Source organism: Pseudopodoces humilis, chromosome 4 (assembly GCF_049639895.1).
Source record: "Pseudopodoces humilis isolate 2021_Gansu_Grassland_sample_001 chromosome 4, ASM4963989v1, whole genome shotgun sequence".
Classification (NCBI taxonomy): Eukaryota; Metazoa; Chordata; class Aves; order Passeriformes; family Paridae; genus Pseudopodoces; species Pseudopodoces humilis.
Window position 1 is genome coordinate 76945309 of NC_142203.1, and position 17652 is coordinate 76962960.

Genomic DNA, 17652 nt, shown 5'->3' on the forward strand with positions numbered 1-17652 from the left:
TTTATATTTATTTTATTTTATATTTAATTTATTTATTTATTTATATTAATTTTATTTATTTATATTAACTTTATTTATTTATATTAGTTTTATTTATTTATATTAATTATTTTTATTTATTGACTGCGGGTCAGTTTTGTTACCGCGGGTGTCGTTTTTTGTTCCAGTCCTTGCTCCTAAATTCTGTCAAGTTTCTGTTTCTCTGCACTTTCCTGCGGTTCAGCAGTTTGTTTTCACGGTGCTCTTTGGCTCTCTGAAATGTCCCCAGCTAAGGACCCACGGCTCGCCATTTAAAATAATTTTTTTTATTGGGATCAGAGCTGTCCGCAGGCCTGGGGTGAGGTCTGAGCCTGCCCTGGAGGCAACAAAGGAACAAAGGCACCGTCACCACCCTCTCCTCGCTGGGTTTTTTCCCGCTAGATGGCAGCTGTAATCAGCGTATCGCTGCTCCTGTGTTGTTCCCCGGGCTTCTGCTGCCTTTTAATTCGCTTTGTCGCTCGGTGCCGGCCTCTCCCGCATCCATTTGTTCGCTCCCTCCACAAAAAGGCTCTTGCTGTGCCTGTTCAAACACACTTCCAGAGCCTCCAGCTTCTCTGGTGGTTTGTTTTCAAACACAGTGAGCCGTAAAGGTTTTACACTGATGTTCCTAAACCTGTTACTCAAAAGAAAGTTAAGATTTTTTTGGCTTTACTTGCCGGAGAGGAGGATCGTTTATCTAGAGGGTGTGGTTCACACTCGCGTTCTGGTATTTTGTGCTGATTGAAATCCTGCCCGGTGGAAGGATAAACAAACTGCATTATTCACTCCTCCAGGAGTCTGACGCAGAATATATGCCTCTCTCTGCCCTCCCACCCTCCAAAAGTGAGAAAATGACCTTTTATTTCCACCCCTGCCTGCCCCAGCCTCCGTGGATCTGCAGGGCCCCGCGGGGCCGGGGCTGCGGTGCCAAAAAGGGAGAGGGGAGCACCAGCGCTCCGTTCTGTGTGTCAGAGGCCATGAAATCCACTGATCTTCTCTGTGAAACTCAGGGATCTCTGTGAAATTCATGGATCTCCTTCCTGAAATTCAGGGATCTCTGTGAAATTCATGGAGCTCCTCTGTGAAATTCATGGATCTCTGTGGAATTCATGGAGCTCCTTCCTGAAATTCATGGATCTCCGTGAAATTCATGGAGCTCCTTCCTGAAATTCATGGATCTCCGTGAAATTCATGGATCTCCTTCCTGAAATTCATGGATCTCCGTGAAATTCATGGATCTCCTTCCTGAAATTCATGGATCTCTGTGGAATTCATGGATCTCCTTCCTGAAATTCATGGATCTCCTCTGTGAAATTCATGGATCTCTGTGGAATTCATGGATCTCCTCTGTGAAATTCATGGATCTCCTCTGTGAAATTCATGGATCTCTGTGAAATTCATGGATCTCCTTCCTGAAATTCATGGATCTCTGTGAAATTCATGGAGCTCCTTCCTGAAATTCAGGGATCTCTGTGAAATTCATGGAGCTCCTTCCTGAAATTCATGGATCTCTGTGAAATTCATGGAGCTCCTTCCTGAAATTCAGGGATCTCTGTGAAATTCATGGATCTCCTCTGTGAAATTCATGGATCTCTGTGGAATTCATGGATCTCCTTCCTGAAATTCATGGATCTCCTCTGTGAAATTCAGGGATCTCTGTGGAATTCATGGATCTCCTCTGTGAAATTCATGGATCTCCTCTATGAAATTCATGGATCTCTGTGAAATTCATGGATCTCCTCTGTGAAATTCATGGATCTCTGTGAAATTCATGGATCTCCTTCCTGAAATTCATGGATCTCTGTGAAATTCATGGAGCTCCTTCCTGAAATTCATGGATCTCCTTCCTGAAATTCATGGATCTCTGTGAAATTCATGGAGCTCCTCCCTGAAATTCATGGATCTCTGTGAAATTCATGGATCTCCTCTGTGAAATTCATGGATCTCTGTGAAATTCATGGATCTCCTTCCTGAAATTCATGGATCTCTGTGAAATTCATGGAGGTCCTCCGTGAAATTCGTGGATCTCCTCTGTGAAATTCATGGATCTCCTCTGTGAAATTCATGGCTCTCCTTCCTGAAATTCATGGCTCTCCTTCCTGAAATTCATGGCTCTCCTTCCTGAAATTCATGGATCTCCTCTGTGAAATTCATGGATCTCCTCTGTGAAATTCATGGATCTCCTCTGTGAAATTCATGGATCTCCTCTGTGAAATTCGTGGATCTCCTCTGTGAAATTCATGGCTCTCCTTCCTGAAATTCATGGATCTCCTCTGTGAAATTCGTGGATCTCCTCCGTGAAATTCGTGGATCTCCTCTGTGAAATTCCCAGCTCTCCTCCATGAAATAAGGGATCTCCTCTGAAATTCACGATCTCCTCCTTGGCGCTGAGCTGGCCGCCCGGGGGCTGCTGCTGGCCCTGCACAGCCGCCTGAGCCATGGTTCCTCTCCCCAGGGCCGCTGCCTGTTTGCCAGCGGCAGTCCCTTCGAGCTGGTGACGCTCAAGGATGGAAGAACCTTCAAGCCAGGCCAAGGAAACAACGCGTACATTTTCCCAGGTAATAAATTAAACCCTCCCCGTTTGATCTCCGAGACTGAGCCGCCTGCACCTTCTCCTGGGTTCTCTTCCTGCACGAGGCGCAGTCAGTGAAGCAGAGGTGTTGTCAGCGTTTGGGAATTTGGGAAAATGAGTGACCAAATGAGTCAGTTGAGGCTGGATGAGGGGCACAGGAGACACAGTGAGCAAACCCAGCTGCTGAGAAAACAGGAGGGTGTTACATTAAAGGCTTTGGAAGCTGCTGCATTATGGCTTCTGCTGCTTGTTTGGGGAGGAAAGGAGAAAACAAACGTTGATATGCACTTGAAGTTGTGTTAATAGTTCTCAGAGTTAGTTCTTAAAGTCGTGTCTGCACAAAGAGGGTGGAAAAGTAGCACTGGGGATGTTCTGTGCCTTCCCCTTTCCTCCCTGCAAAGCTCCAGCCCCTTCTGAAAGCCAGCTGCTGTGGCCAGTGGTGCCCCCGTGGCAGCAGTGTTGTGGAAGGGGTGCCTGCCCAGGCAGGGGCTGGAACCACGGGCACTGCAAGCTCTGCTCCAGCCCCCGAGCTGCCCTGGAAGCTCCAGGAGGATTTTCAGGGTACATTAGGGTAGGGCTGGCAGTGACTGGCAGCTCCTGGGCAGCAGGCTGTGGTTCTGAGGCGCTGTGGTTTCCCTGCAGGCGTGGCTCTGGCGGTGATCCTCAGCAGCGTCCGGCACATCAGCGATAAGGTTTTCCTAGAGGCTGCCAAGGTGGGTCTGGGAGCAGAGCAGGCTGTGGATTCTGACACATCCTGGTGAAACACAGTGCTTTCCTGTTCTTTATCCCTCCACAGTGGGGAGAAAACAAAACCAAAAGGGTGTTCTGATCGAACGAGATTGTGCCCAGAATCGGGTTCCCTTGGAGTTTGAATGAAGTGGGAAGTGTGTCCCTGTGTAAATGATTGTGGCAGCAGGGCTGCCTCCTGCCCTGCCCTGCGTTCTGCAGCTGGCACTGTGGCCAGGGGAACTCAGCTCCCAAAATACGGGAATTCATCCCCCAAATAACATTTTGCTAAATGCTAAATGTAAAATAAATCAGTCAGGGTGTGCTGATTTTCAGTTCCTCAGACTGAAAATGTCGAGATCCTGACTGCCTCTGTGCTTTGGTGCTTTGGGGACACTCTGGTGCTAGGAGCACTACAACTCGATTCTCTCGGCTGTTCTAGCATGTTATTAGTCACATTTGGGGCGCAGTAAATAAGAAATGTTTGTTTCTCTATCTCAGGCCTTGGCGGAGCAGTTGACAGATGAAGAGCTCGCACAAGGAAGACTTTATCCTCCGCTGTCCAATATCAGGGAAGTTTCTATTTATATTGCTGTCAAGGTGAGTACAAAACACAAAATTGCGCTGCGGTACAAGTGGTTTATGTGTGCATTAACCCGCTGGATCGCACAGAGCGACCCTTGAGCGCCAGGTGCTCGGGCACAGAACGCCCGCTGCTTTGTGCCTGCAGTAAGAGGTGCTCATAAAGCACAGAGCCACAAACACCTCTCCTTCTCTGGCTGCGTGGGCTGGGCAGCAGTGTCGCTCTATTAGCACCGGCTGGATAGAGACGACACAGACTCTCATGGAGTCAGAACAGGAGAATTTTTCTAGTTTATTGCTTCAGGTCTCTTTATAGACCAATAGGTGGAAAGTACAGAAAGGAAACTCTTACTGGTTAGCAAACCATTACACCATCATTGGTCAGTGGTGCATACCACCCCCCTGACTTTCTCCTGCAAAGAAAACAGGAGACAGACAACAACACCTGCAAGGGCTGTTTTCTGTCTTTGAGGATTGTTTTTAAATCCTCCCATGAATTTCTCAGGCTAGCTCTCAGGCAGGACTGAGAGCTATGTGGCCTGTAATAACTACAGGCACTCTGGTTCAGATTTAGCATCCATAGGCAGCAGGCACAGGACAAACCCCTGTGATGTGTGCAGTGGGGTTCGGAGGGGCTGTGTGGGGCACACGGGGCGGGCAGCAGGCACAGGACAAACCCCTGTGATGTGTGCAGTGGGGTTCAGAGGGGCTGTGTGGGGCACACGGGGCGGGCAGCAGGCACCGAGCGGCGCTGCTCTCACCCCGCGCAGGTGATGGAGTTCCTGTACGCCAACAACATGGCCTTCCACTACCCCGAGCCCGCCGACAAGGACCGCTACATCCGCTCCAAGGTCTGGACCTACGAGTACGAGTCCTTCATGCCGGACGTGTACGACTGGCCCGAGTCCAAGGTGCACTGACGCGCCGCACTCCTCAGGCAGCACCGCCTACTCTGCAGGGATCCCTTCTCACAACAACTAAAATCACCGTCTTGGGCTCCTCTAATTTATTCGCGCTCATTTTGTTGCCTTTTTATTTGTTTGTTTTGTTTTTCCCCCCTTCCTTACACCCCGTTTTTTACCTGGTTTCTCCCAAGTACCTGACGAACGGTGTGGATGACAGCCACAGGGATGAGAGAGCCCTCCAAAATTAATTTAAACGATGATATTGCACTTCTAGCTCAGAGCCAGCACCACACTGAAGAATTCCATTGATGATGTTTTCCACTCCGTGTGTTTGGTGATGGACTGTAGCTCTCTCATCTCTGCTGATCTCCAGAATGATTTATTTCTGCCTTTAATAATCAGTCTTCTAATTGTCCTAGTGCTGTCACACTGCATTAGCTGTGGCATCAAGGGAGACCACTTCTCATAAAAAAAAAAAAAAAAAGGAAAAAAGGGGCAGTTAAAGACAAGTTCAAGAGTCTGATGGGCCTTCTGTTTTGTTTAATGTTTGAAGATGCCCATGTCCTGGTATCCTTGTGGCACTGGCTGCTGTTTCCTTGAGGGGCAGCCAGATGTACACGTGCGGAGTCTGCAGCAAAGCTGGCAGTTTTGTTTTCATCCCTCGGTGAAATCTGTTCTCAGGAAAAATGTGAACTAGTTCAGATTGTCCTTGGGAAGCCTGAAAATCATATCAATCACTTAACAGCTTTTAGAAACAAAGCGGCGCTGTCGCAGGGTGAATTTTATGGGGTAGAGGTAGGACCTGAAGTAATTTATGGAAATCTCTTAGAGATTTTACAAGGAAGTTTTACGCAACGGACTCGAGATGACGTACCAAAGGATTTTTATTTAATTTTTTTAATTGTTTCAAGATTCTGTTTTGTCTAAGCCAGGTTGTTTTCTCCCTTGCACCCCCTCGGCCTCACGAAAGGACTCGTGTGTGATGTCCTATGGCCCTGCTGGCTCGAAAGCTCCAAAGTGGACTCACTTGGAACAAGCGCCCTGTAGGCAGCAGATGAAGCTGAGAGTGGTGTCAGGCAGCTGTTTGCACCAGTCTGACTGAATGTTTCCTGTGGCAGTGTGAGTACTGGACTCAAAAACGCCATGCCTACCATCGCTCCACCTCACTCCACCTGCAGGTCTAGTTTGTCAGAGCTCTTGTGTGAAAACAGAAATCTCCAGCGGAGTTTTCCCTTGCCAGGGGTTGTGCTGCGTGTTTGCTACAGAAACCACAGTGTGTGATCCCCTGGCTGTGGGGCAGAGAGACTGAAGTGACCAGGGACAGGCAGGGACACCCAGTGAGGGCCATGGTCTGTGACTCCCCCGAGTGTGGTCCCTGCAGCCAGAGCAGTGATGTGCCAGGAGCAGAAATAATCTGCTAATAAAAATAAAAAATAAAAAAAAAAGCAGGATCTGTGCTGTTCCACAGCTTGCTGCAGCAAGGCAGGGGTAGGACAGGAGTAAATAAAATAGAGAGATAGCAGCGCTGTGCTGGCAAACATCATCCAAAGAGATAAAGTAAAGCTTGCTTGGGATTTAGCCGTGGCAAACACTGCTCTTGTATCCTCAATTATGTAGGAAAATGCAGTCTCCACAGAACAGGCCAGAACAGAGCAGGGAAAATGGTCTCAGAACCCCCTTAGGCACCTACAGCCCAGTCTCTGGCTGTAAAATTACATTGATACAAAGAACAGTAAACTTTCCCCCTAAGTGGGGAAAGAAGACTGATTATATAAACACAGAAAAGAGTGGTGCAGGGAAAAACCTGTGGTGTTCAAGCTGTGGTAAAGTGTTGTGTGGTGGGAAGTGCTTCACTGCTGAGTCCTGAGGTGCACGTGGACAGGAGCTTGCACCTGCAAGTAAATGTACAAAAGACACCAACACACACACACACACACACACACTCAGAGGATGTTTCTACAAAGAGTGCTTTTTTCATCTATTTTTGCTATGCCTTGTTTTTATCGTATTTAAGTTAGTGGTCCTACTGAAAAATAATTATTTATTCAACGTATGGATTGTTTTTGCCTTCTGAAAACCCAGCTGTGTCTGAAGCCTGTTGTATTGTGCCAGTGGAGTTGTGCATCGCTGGGTTCCAGAGTACTGGGAACACACGCCTCCTCCCTCCTGCCCACAGTTAGACCAGTAACAAAAACACCCCAAAACACACTGATCTCACGTCCCAGAGGCAGGAGAACCGGTCCCTGTGGGAAACACAGATCCACAGCCACTCCTTCAGTCCGCTTATTTTATTTTCAAGGCTTGCCGCTGCTGTCCGTAACCCGTGGCCACGGGTAGTGCCCAGGAAAAGCAGGATCTTGGGAAAGCCGCGCTGGCTGCGGGCAGCAGGGCCCTGCTTTGGGATTTTTGGGTTTCCCGGTTCCCAAAGGGAGCTCCCACACGTGCTGTGAGCAATCTCCTCTCTGGCACAGCCTCCCTGCTGTCTTCCAGCAGATGCCAGGAGGGATTGCTGAGAGCCGGCTGGCAGCGGGGCTTTCCCAAGCACAAATGTCGCTGCATAGTAATTTTCCTGGGAATCCCGCTGTCAGGAGCAGCCCGGCTGGCTCTGTCCCCTGTGGCACCTGGGCCGTGCTCACCTCCTGGGCTTTGTCTGGCTCTGCGTGCCCTGCAGTGTGGGCATGTGGGATTTTCCCTTCCACTCTTCCCTGTTGGCAGCAGGCCAGCTCACAGAGCGTTAACTCCATTTCACCCCCTCTGCCATCTCCTCCAGGATATCTTTTTTTTGATACGTCAAATCTTCAGATACACAGATTCATGCCCAGTTGTTCTTCAGGTACAATTAATCCTTGAACTAATTACAACTGCTAATCTCGCTGGCTAGTAAGGAACCAGTTTCCTTTTCCATATTATTCTTAACATGATTTTTTTTTTCTGTTTGCTGGCTTATTCAAAATATTTACCCATCTTTGTCTGTACAGAAAATTCTCTTTAGACAGCATGCAAAGGGAAACAGGTGTCACCAGGATGCATTTCGTCGTGTTACGTAGTGTAAGTTAAAAAAATACATCACCTAGAGGACCACCAGTGTTGTAGCTTGTCACACAGCCCAGGTGACTCGCCCTCCAAATGATACAAAAGACTGTCTTCCATGTCTCTGGGGCACGCAGAACCCTTCCGAGAGCATCAGGAGCTTCCCTGAGGGCAGGCTCTTCCAGGATTTATCCAGTCCTTGCTTCCTTAAAATCAGCCTGGCTGAGCCTCTTGGCAGCGACCTGTAGGAACGTTCAGGGGACAGTAAAAGTATCTAATGAAGCACAGCCTTTCTTTATAAAACACGTGTGTTTTTGTTCAGAGATGTTGCAAAGGTCTGTGCGTTCCTGATGCCTCTGCCCAGGTCTCCACATGGCATGTGGAAGGCGACGATTAAAGTGCTGTGTCTGATGTATTTTAAACCCCCGGTGTGACCCGTGGCACAAGTTCTCAGCTGCGTTTGTGGACAGTGGTGCATCCTGACCCTTTGTGTTCGTTTCCCAAGCTTCAAACCGAGTGGCACTTACCCTGCAGAGTGGTGTGTAACAGGTTTCCTGTGGTCGGTGCGTGTCTTCCTCTCGTACTGTTGTTTCCAGCACGCTGTTTCATGGGGATAAAGTAACTCTGTCACACTCCTCCGGTAGTTCCTGCAAAGATGAACGATGCACCTTTTAGCTTCTCGTTAGCAGCCCTGCGTGGTGACTGTTCCTGTGGGAAAGTGGGGATCACTGTTGTAGAGCTCCAACCCTGGTTTTAGTTCAGCTGACCCTGGCGCAGTCCCGGCTGTTTTTCCTTGGCAGAGCTGCAGAGCCGAGCTCCTCTGCGGGTCACACAGAGCTGTCTCCCGTCGGTGCCAGAGCACTTTGGGCTGCTGTTCCGTCCTGAGTGCTCCCTGCGCTCAGAACCGCCGTCATCGCTGCATTCCTCGGGATGACCCACGCCGCTGCCCCGTCCCGTGAGAGCTGTGGGCAGCGGGCAGGGCTGGTGTTCGTGGAGAGAGGAAACGCAGAGCCGAGCTCTGACTGCAGAGCCAGGCTCTGACTGCAGAGCCAGGCTCTGGCTGCACTGCCTTGGCAGCTGAATTTGAGCAAAGCCATTCAGCTGCCGCTGCTGGAGGCACCCTGCCCGCTGCCAGGAGCGCACCAGCGCGGCGTCAGCGCGCCGTGGGGCTCCCGGCGAGCACCGAGCCCCACGTATCCTCGGTTCTGTAGCAAAATACAGCTCGAACCCACGCTCTCCGTGGGCACGGCGCTGGCTCGGGGAGCACAGCTGGAGGAAGAGGTTCTGTCACCCCCGTTTGTCCTGCTCGTGCTGCTGGGCCGTCGTGTTCCCCGGGCACACGAGGCCAGCGCTGGACTGAACTCGGCTCTCCACCAGCCACTGGCTTTGCCTCATCCCTTCCTCAGCTGCATCCTTCCTTAGCGGGAATAAAAACACCCTTGGGACTGAAGATGGCTGCTTTCTCAACAAAACGGCAAAATAATCTGCATTTATTTCTATCTTAAACATATCTACCTTAGGCAAATCAATGTAAGCCTGCTGGGGCGCTGGTGAGAGCAGTTCCAGCCTGATGTGTGCCGGCTTGGCTGTGCCTGCGAGGGTCATTGCTCAGCTGAAACTAAAACTCTGCGTAAAATGTGGACTGGTTGGGGTTTCTTCCTACTTTATAACATTGTAACTCTATTGAAATGTGTGTTCTAGTCTTCTATTTTCTTAGTAAAATGCATTCCCTTTGCCTAAGTTGTACCTGATGTTTTTTATTCTGAAAAAGCAAAAAAAAAAAAAAAACCCAAACCAAAACCCAAAAATTATTGATCTGTCCAGGATTGAAAAGGCCCTTTGCCAAGGGGCTTTGTAAATGGTTGGATGTGATGATTTTTATGGTGTTTTTCTAGAATCATGGAATCAGAGGATGGTTTGGGTGGGAAGGGACATTAAAGATCATCCAGTTCAACCCCCTGCCATGGGCAGGGACACCTTCCAGTGTCCCAGGCTGCTCCAAGCCCTGTCCAGCCTGGCCTTGGACACTGCAGGGATCCAGGGGCAGCCCCAGCTGCTCTGGGCACCCTGTGCCAGGGCCTGCCCACCCTCCCAGCCAGCAATTCCTTCCCAATATCCCAGCTGGGCCTGCCCTCTGGCACTGGGAAGCCATTGCCTGGGTGCTGTCCCTGCAGGCCTTGTCCCCAGTCCCTGGGCAGCTCTCCTGGAGCCCCTTTAGGCCCTGCCAGGGGCTCTCAGCTCTCCCTGGAGCCTTCTCTTGTGCAGGGGAGCAGCCCCAGCTCTCCCAGGCTGGCTCCAGAGCAGAGGGGCTCCAGCCCTGGCAGCAGCTGCGTGGCCTCCTCTGGGCTGGCTCCAGCAGCTCCACGTCCTTGTGCTGTTGTTGCCCAGGGCTGGGGCAGCTCTGCAGGTGGGGTCTCACCTGAGCACAGGGGCACAGGGGCACAATCCCCCCTCCCCTGCTGCCCACACTGGGGAATCAGCCCAGGGCAGGGGGTTCAGGGCTGGGGCAGGTCCAGCTCTCACCCCCAGCACCCCCAGGTCCTTCTCCCAGTGCTGCTCCCTCTGCTCATCCCCAGCCTGGATTGATCCCAGGGGCTGCCCTGACCCAGCTGCAGCTCCAACGCTTGGTCTTTTTCCATATAATGAATTCCAAGAAACAATTTATCGCCGCGCTTTCCCGGGAGTGCGGCCGGCAGGGCGGGCTCTGCCCTCACGGCCCCGCCCCGCGCGCCGGCCCCGCCTGACACCGCCCGCCGAGGTAAGGCCGGGAGCGGGCCCCGATAGCCCCGATAGCTCCGACAGCCCCGATAGCCCTTCCCGCCCTTCCCCGGGCTCCGAGAGCCCATCCGCGTGTCCCGGGCCCCGCCGGACCCCATCGTGTTCCCACATGCCGCGACACCGGGCCGGGAAGCGCGGGCGGAGCCGGGGTGGTGAAGGGAGGGTCGGTCCGGCGGTGCCTAAAGGGGCTCCAGGAGAGCTGCCCAGGGACTGGGGACAAGGCCTGCAGGGACAGCACACAGGCAATGGCTTCCCAGTGCCAGAGGGCAGGCCCAGCTGGGATATTGGGAAGGAATTGCTGGCTGGGAGGGTGGGCAGGCCCTGGCACAGGGTGCCCAGAGCAGCTGGGGCTGCCCCTGGATCCCTGCAGTGTCCAAGGCCAGGCTGGACAGGGCTTGGAGCAGCCTGGGACACTGGAAGGTGTCCCTGCCATGGCAGGGGGGTTGGAATACAAGTATTTTCAAGGTTCCTTTCAACCCAAACCATTCAATTATTCTGCAATTCTATGATTTTACACAGAGGAAGAAGAAAATGCAAATATTTGCAGTGTTTAATTCTTCAGCTTGGTTTGTGATGGACGTGAACCATCGCTCCCCTGAGCCCCCAAGGTCAGGTTGCACCTTGGCTCACCTGCAAGCCCACCTGGGGGGAGAGTTCTTTCTTTTGGAATTCTGGAATCCAGTTTGGGTTAGAGGGACCTCAGAGCCTTCCAGTGCCACCCCTGCCATGGCAGGGACAGCTTCCAGTGTCCCAGGCTGCTCCAAGTCCTGTCCAGCCTGGCCTTGGACACTGCAGGGATCCAGGGGCAGCCCCAGCTGCTCTGGGCACCCTGTGCCAGGGCCTGCCCACCCTCCCAGGGAAAAAAAAACAAACCAGAAGGTTGCGGAAACTGCTCTAAAAACAACTGAAATTGAGAAATTATTTTGAAAGCTATCTTGAGATGTTAAGGGACCTGGAGTTTTAAATTCTTGTGAAAACAAGGCAGGAGCAGGTTCTGGGCGGACCAGGGCCGGAGGAAGCGCAGGCTGTGAGGTGAGAGGGCAGTGGGCTGTCCATGTCGGATGTCCATCCACGTGGATGTCCTGGCACAGCTGTCCAGAGGCTGCCCGGCCCTGCAGACCAGCCTGCCTCTCATCCTCATGGTCACAGACACATGGACAGATGTTTGGGCTGGGACAGCTGTGCCCGGCGTCACCCCTGGCTCTGGTGGGACCGCTGACCCTTGCCCCTCTGCGTCTCGGGGCTGCTCGCTCCTGAAATCTGGGAATGGTGTTTGAGTGTCAGCACAGACTGTTTGCTGAAAGCCATCCTGAAAAGGCTCCTAGAGGGAAGGCCCAGGCAGGAAAACTCGGCGTTTAAAGAGCTCGGAGGAAATAAATAATGGTGGGGCTAGAGATTAGAGCTGTTCCAACTGGATAGGGCTGTTTTCTCTGGTAACCCACAGAGGGCTTGTGCTTGGGCTGTGTGTTTACAGTCTTCCACCGACATAAAAAGGAAATCTCTGCTCGTAAATAAGGTGTTGTCTGAAAGTCATATCCTGCTCTAGGGGGTTTTTACTTTTATGTTTTAAGGGAAAGGGAATTTTCTCCTCATACTGAGCTGTGGAAGATGCCTGCACTTAAATGTTTGTTGGTTTCCCTGCATAAATACATCAAACCACAGAATATCCCGAGCTGGAGGGAGCCACCAGGATCCTGCAGTCCAGCTCCTGGCCCTGCACAGACACCCCAACAATCCCAGCCTGGGCACCCCTGGCAGTGCTGTCCAAAGGCTCCTGGAGCTCTGGCAGCCTGGGGAATGTCACCATTCCCTGGGGAGCCTGGGCAGTGCCAGCACCCTCTGGGGGAAGAACCTTGCCCTGATATCCCACCTGAACCTCCCTGGCACAGCTCCAGCCGCTCCCTGGGTGCTGTCCCTGTCCCGGGGAGCAGGGATCATTGCCTGGCAGCTCCAATCTGTGTTCCAGGTGTTTCCCACCCTGGGGATGTCTCTGGAGATCACCTTCCTGGGCACGGGCGCTGCCTACCCGACCCCGGCGCGGGGTGCCTCGGCGCTGGTGCTGCGCAGGGAAGGGCAGTGCTGGCTCTTCGACTGCGGCGAGGGGACGCAGACGCAGCTGATGAGGAGCCACCTGCGAGCAGGTTTGTGCTGTTGTGATGGGCAGGGCAGGGGAGAAGCTCGGGGAGATGCGAGCGCTTTGTTCTCGGCCGGCAGCTGGCAGGGTAAGGAAGGGAGAGCGGCGGGGGCTGCCCAACCTGCTCTGCAGCAATCTCTGGCTGCCCCTCGGCAGAGACAGACTGCATTAACTTCCCGGGCAGAGCAGGTTAAAACAGGAGCGGTTTGCTGTCTGTAGACGAAACCTGCGGTGAGCCTTCCTGTGGGTAAATGTTTCTTTTCCAGCGAGGCTGTGTGTGCGGGGGTAACCTTTACGGTTTGGCAAACAAATCTGACACCAAGCTCTCCTCCAGTCGCTGTGCTCTCTCCTTCCTCAGCGGCAGGAGCTGACTTTTGTCTCCCAAGGAGTGAAGATGAATTGTTACAAACAAGAGTACAAGCCCCTGCTCCTCCAAAACCTCTCAGGGAATTTAATGGCAGGTAGATAGACTAATTTCTATGCATTTTTTTAACTGAGTTCGTCTTGAAACGAAGGGGATTGTGTCATTCCCCTGTCTCAGTCCCAGCAGGTGCCGTGTGGAGGGGGGATCTCAGCAGCCTGGGTGAAGGACACGTGTCTGCAACAAGAGAGAGTTCTGGGCTCTTCCAGCCCAGCGCAGCGAGAAGCTCAGGCACAAACGAAAACCCAGACTTTTACAGAGCAATTCTTCTCTTGTTTTAAACAAACCAGCCAGGAACGCTGGGGCTCCTGCCTCTTGAAAAGCTCTGAAGTCAAAACTGCGTGCTGGTTCGGTTTTGGTTATTTTTGGTTTTGTTCGTTCCATGGGCTGGAGTCGAAAGGAGGAGTGACACAAATTCCTCATTGTGTTTCTCATTAGTCCAGAGTTTTCCTGGGGGATTTAAGGTCAAATGCTTCCCGGCTCTTCTTTTCATTTCACGAGGCAGATGTCGCCAGCCAGTCCCATGCTGTGTTTGTGGAGTGCTTGGCTTAGGAGGAGCCCAAACCTGCATCTCTGCAGCCTCTTCTTGCCATATCAGGCCAGAATAAACCTGCTGTGGGAGGGATGTGACAGAAATACCCTTTGCTTTGGGATTTCTTTGTTAAACACTGCTTTCAGTTTCCCTCCTTCCTTATTTGAAGAGTCTTGCCGAGCCATTTCTGAGCAGTTGCATTGTTTATTTTCCTGTCTTCTTTGTCTTTTCCCGTTTGAATCAACAGCCAGAATTACCAAGATTTTCATCACCCACCTTCACGGCGACCACATCTTTGGGCTTCCTGGGCTGCTGTGCACGCTCAGCCTCCAGAGCAGCCCCGATGGCAGCAAAGCCCCCGTTGATATTTACGGGCCACTGGGGCTACGGAGCTTCCTCTGGAGGAGCCTGGAGCTGTCCCACTCGCAGCTCCTCTTCCCCTACACCGTCCACGAGCTGGTCCCCACGCGGGACCAGTGCCCCGCAGAGGAATTCAAGGATTTCTCTGGCTTGGACAGGGCTGAGGCGCTTCCCCAGGGGCCTCCAGGGAGAGTTCTGCACCTGGATCCAGCAGAAGACTCCTACTTGCTGGTGGAGGACGAGCAGCTGGTTGTGAGAGCGTTCCGCCTCTTCCACCGCGTGCCCTCCTTCGGCTTCGTGCTGGAAGAGAAGCCCCGGCCTGGGAAGCTCAACGTGCAGAAACTGAAAGACCTCGGTAGCTACTCTGACTTATTTTTCCTCTTTTTGCCTCTTTTCTGAGCAGCTTCCTGCGGGTTGTAGCAGATGGGAGGTGCTGCCGTCTGTCCTGGCTCGGTTTTCCGCTCTGGCACCTGAGCCCCGTGCAGCACTCTGAGCTGGTGTGTGGGAATACCACAGACCCCTTTCCTTCTGGGAGCAGCTACAAAGGTCTCAGGTGCCAACGTTTAAACAGCTCAGCGTGGCTTTCAGGAGAACACATGGCCAGTTGCTGACTTTCATACCAGCTATAAAGTTAGGGTTTTTATGTCATTTCCCTGGGCAGCTGCGGCTGCCCCGTTCCTGGAGGTGTCCAAGGCCAGGCTGGAGCCCCCTGGGGCAGCAGAAGCTGTCCCTGCCCATGGCAGGATGAGCTCTGAGGTGCCTTCCAACCCAAGCCATTCTAGGATTTTCTCCAAACACCCTTCCCGCTCAGGCTACGAGCTCTTAATTCATACCAGAAATGTGAAATACCGATTGAATTTTATACTGAGTTGTGTGAGACAGCTAAAGCTGACACAGTAACATAACGAGTGTGACACTTGCTTTGCCTTTACCTGCCAGGAGTCCAGCCAGGCCCCCTGTACGGGAGGCTGAAGAGCGGGGCTGCCATCGTGCTGGAGAGCGGAGCCACGCTGCGTCCCGCGGACGTGCTGGAGGCGCCCATTCCCGGCAGGAAGATCTGCGTGCTGGGCGACTGCTCGGGGGCGCTGGGGGCAGGGGCGCTGCGGCTGTGCCAGCAGGCTGACCTGCTGGTGCACGAGGCCACGCTGGGGGACAGCCAGCAGGACAAGGCGCGGGAGCGCGGGCACAGCACCCCCGGCACGGCCGCGCGGCTGGCACGGCAGTGCCGCGCCAAGAGGCTGGTGCTGACACACTTCAGCCAGCGGTACACAGCCGGCCACGCCGAGCTGCAGCAGCTCAGGGGACAGGCCGAGGCCGTGCTGGACGGCCAGGAGGTGATGCTGGCCGAGGACTTCATGACCATAGAGATCCCAGTGAAAAAGTGAAATCCGGGGACTTTGTGACCACAGAGATCCCAGTGACAAAGTGAAAATGTGACTTTATGTCCCCACAGAGATCCCAGTGACAAAGTGAAATCTGGGGAATTTGTGACCACAGAGATCCCAAAGACAAAGGGAAATCCGGGGAGTTTGTGACCAAGGAGATCCCAGTGAAAAAGTGAAAATGTGACTTTATGTGACCATAGAGATCCCAGCGAAAAAGTGAAATCCAGGGAATTTGTGACCACAGAGATCCCAGTGAAAAGGTGAAAACGTGACTCTTTGTGACCTCAGAGATCCCAATGACAAAGTGAAATCTGAGGACTTTGTGACCACAGAAATCCCAGTGACAGAGTGAAAATGTGACTTTATGTCCCCACAGGGATCCCAGTGACAAAGTGAAATCCGGGGAATTTGTGACCACAGAGATCCCAGTTAAAACATGAAAACTTGGGACTTTGAAACCACACAGATCCCAGTGACAGAGTGAAAATGTGACTCTATGTGACCACAGAGATCCCAATGACAAAGTGAAAACTGGGGACTTTGTGACCACAGAAATCCCAGTTAAAACGCGAAAAGCGGGGACTTTGTGCCCTCAGATGAGATGCCAATGACAAAGTGAAATCCAGGGACTTTGTTTCCACAGAGATCCCAATTAAAACGTGAAATCTGGGGACTTTGTGCCCACAGATGAGATGGCAGTGACAAAGTGAAAGCCGGGGAGATGGCAATGGCAAGGTGCAGAGGGTGTTGCTGTCGATCTGAGCTGTCTGTGGGGACAGGGTGGGGTGGCCCAGCACTGCAGGTTAACAGCAGAGCCTTTGGTGCCCAGATGAGCTCTGCAGAACTGCAAACCGCAGGGAGTTGTGTTGTTTCTGTACAGGGAGACGAGAGGATGCTCCAGCACCTGGCACCTGGAGTGAATCCACAAGTGACAGACTCCGCAGAGCCCGGGGGGCTCCCAGGGCTGGATCCCCTGGCTCAGTGCACCCTCAGGAGGGTGTCCTGACCCTTAAAAACCTCGGGGAACATCTCTGCCACCCCCCCAGGCAGCATCTTGTGGCCCTGAAGTTAATAAAGCACGGAGACCCTGCCGAACGTTTGTAACTTTTGCTCAAGTGCAGCGGCTCTTCTCATTGCCCAGCTGCATGTGAAGTTGTTTCATCAATAAATAAAGTTTAGGCTTCCTGTCAGCAGTGAATTACTCTTAGCAGTTCGATCCACTCAAAGCTCTGAAGCGTCAGCACTGCATTTTCCCGCCCAGTAACGTTCTGGAGGCACGCTCCAGAGGCAGAGGGCAGGCAGTCTTTATTAAACTGTCCCTCCAAGTGCATTTTGAAGGATAAATTTCCCCGGCAGAAGCACGTCTGTGTCTGCAGAAATGCCCCTGCGGGGGAATGTCACCTGCACGTGCTCGGCCTGTTCCTGCAGTGACTTTATTCCCTCCACTGGGGGACACGCAGACCCGACTTCTGTCCCCTGCGCCCCCCACCCCAAAACAGAAGCGGGAGTTTCCCGAATTTTAGCTGAATTTGGTGATCTGCAGCAAAACGTGTGCTGGTGAGAAAGGTGCCCTGGGTGTCCCCTGGGAAGTGCTGCGGGAAGCTGGAGCACCGATCCCCTGGTGAGAGGATCAGGATGATCCCCAGGAGGATGGGGATGGGGATGGGATGGGATGGGGATGGGGATGGGGATGGGGATGGGATGGGATGGGGATGGGGATGGGATGGGGATGGGGATGGGATGGGATGGGGATGGGGATGGGATGGGGATGGGGATGGGATGGGAGGGGGATGGGATGGGATGGGGATGGGGATGGGATGGGGATGGGGATGGGGAGGGGGATGGGGATGGGGAATGGGATGGGGATGGGATGGGATGGGGATGGGGATGGGATGGGGATGGGGATGGGGATGGGGATGGGGATGGGGATGGGATGGGGATGGGATGGGATGGGGATGGGGATGGGGATGGGGATGGGGATGGGGATGGGGATGGGGATGGGGATGGGATGGGATGGGGATGGGGATGGGGATGGGATGGGGATAGGATGGGGATGGGGATAGGATGGGATGGGGATGGGGATGGGGATGGGGATGGGGATGGGATGGGATGGGGATGGGGATGGGGATGGGGAGGGGGATGGGGATGGGGATGGGATGGAATGGGATGGGATGGGATGGGGATGGGATGGGGATGGGGATGGGGATGG

General features: G+C 52.9%; 2 protein-coding genes across 5 annotated transcripts in view; both read left to right on the plus strand.

Annotated features, from left to right (window-relative positions):
• The window catches only part of ME2 (malic enzyme 2), a 35432-nt gene extending 25859 nt beyond the window's left edge, over window positions 1-9573 (plus strand). For both annotated transcript variants that reach the window (XM_005528099.3, XM_088054166.1), the window contains exons 13-16: window positions 2474-2576; window positions 3233-3303; window positions 3818-3916; window positions 4669-9573. In XM_005528099.3, the coding sequence (XP_005528156.1) occupies window positions 2474-2576; window positions 3233-3303; window positions 3818-3916; window positions 4669-4818 (423 nt within the window). In that variant the 3' untranslated portion in view covers window positions 4819-9573. The remainder of the gene's footprint in view (window positions 1-2473; window positions 2577-3232; window positions 3304-3817; window positions 3917-4668) is intronic.
• Window positions 9574-10573: 1000 nt separating this feature from the next.
• ELAC1 (elaC ribonuclease Z 1) lies at window positions 10574-16641 on the plus strand. Of its 3 annotated transcripts, XM_005528062.3 has the most exons (4): window positions 10574-10591; window positions 12578-12752; window positions 13946-14413; window positions 14998-16641. In XM_005528062.3, the coding sequence occupies exons 2-4, from the start codon at window positions 12596-12598 to the stop codon at window positions 15441-15443; spliced, it is 1071 nt and encodes a 356-aa protein (XP_005528119.2). In that variant the 5' UTR covers window positions 10574-10591; window positions 12578-12595; the 3' UTR covers window positions 15444-16641. The 3 variants fall into 3 exon arrangements, with proteins under 3 accessions (XP_005528119.2, XP_014112512.2, XP_087910792.1); XM_014257037.2 differs by lacking the exons at window positions 10574-10591; window positions 12578-12752 and adding an exon at window positions 13027-13206; XM_088054666.1 differs by lacking the exons at window positions 10574-10591; window positions 12578-12752 and adding an exon at window positions 13082-13206 and having other exon boundaries at window positions 13287-14413.
• Window positions 16642-17652: the final 1011 nt, after the last annotated feature.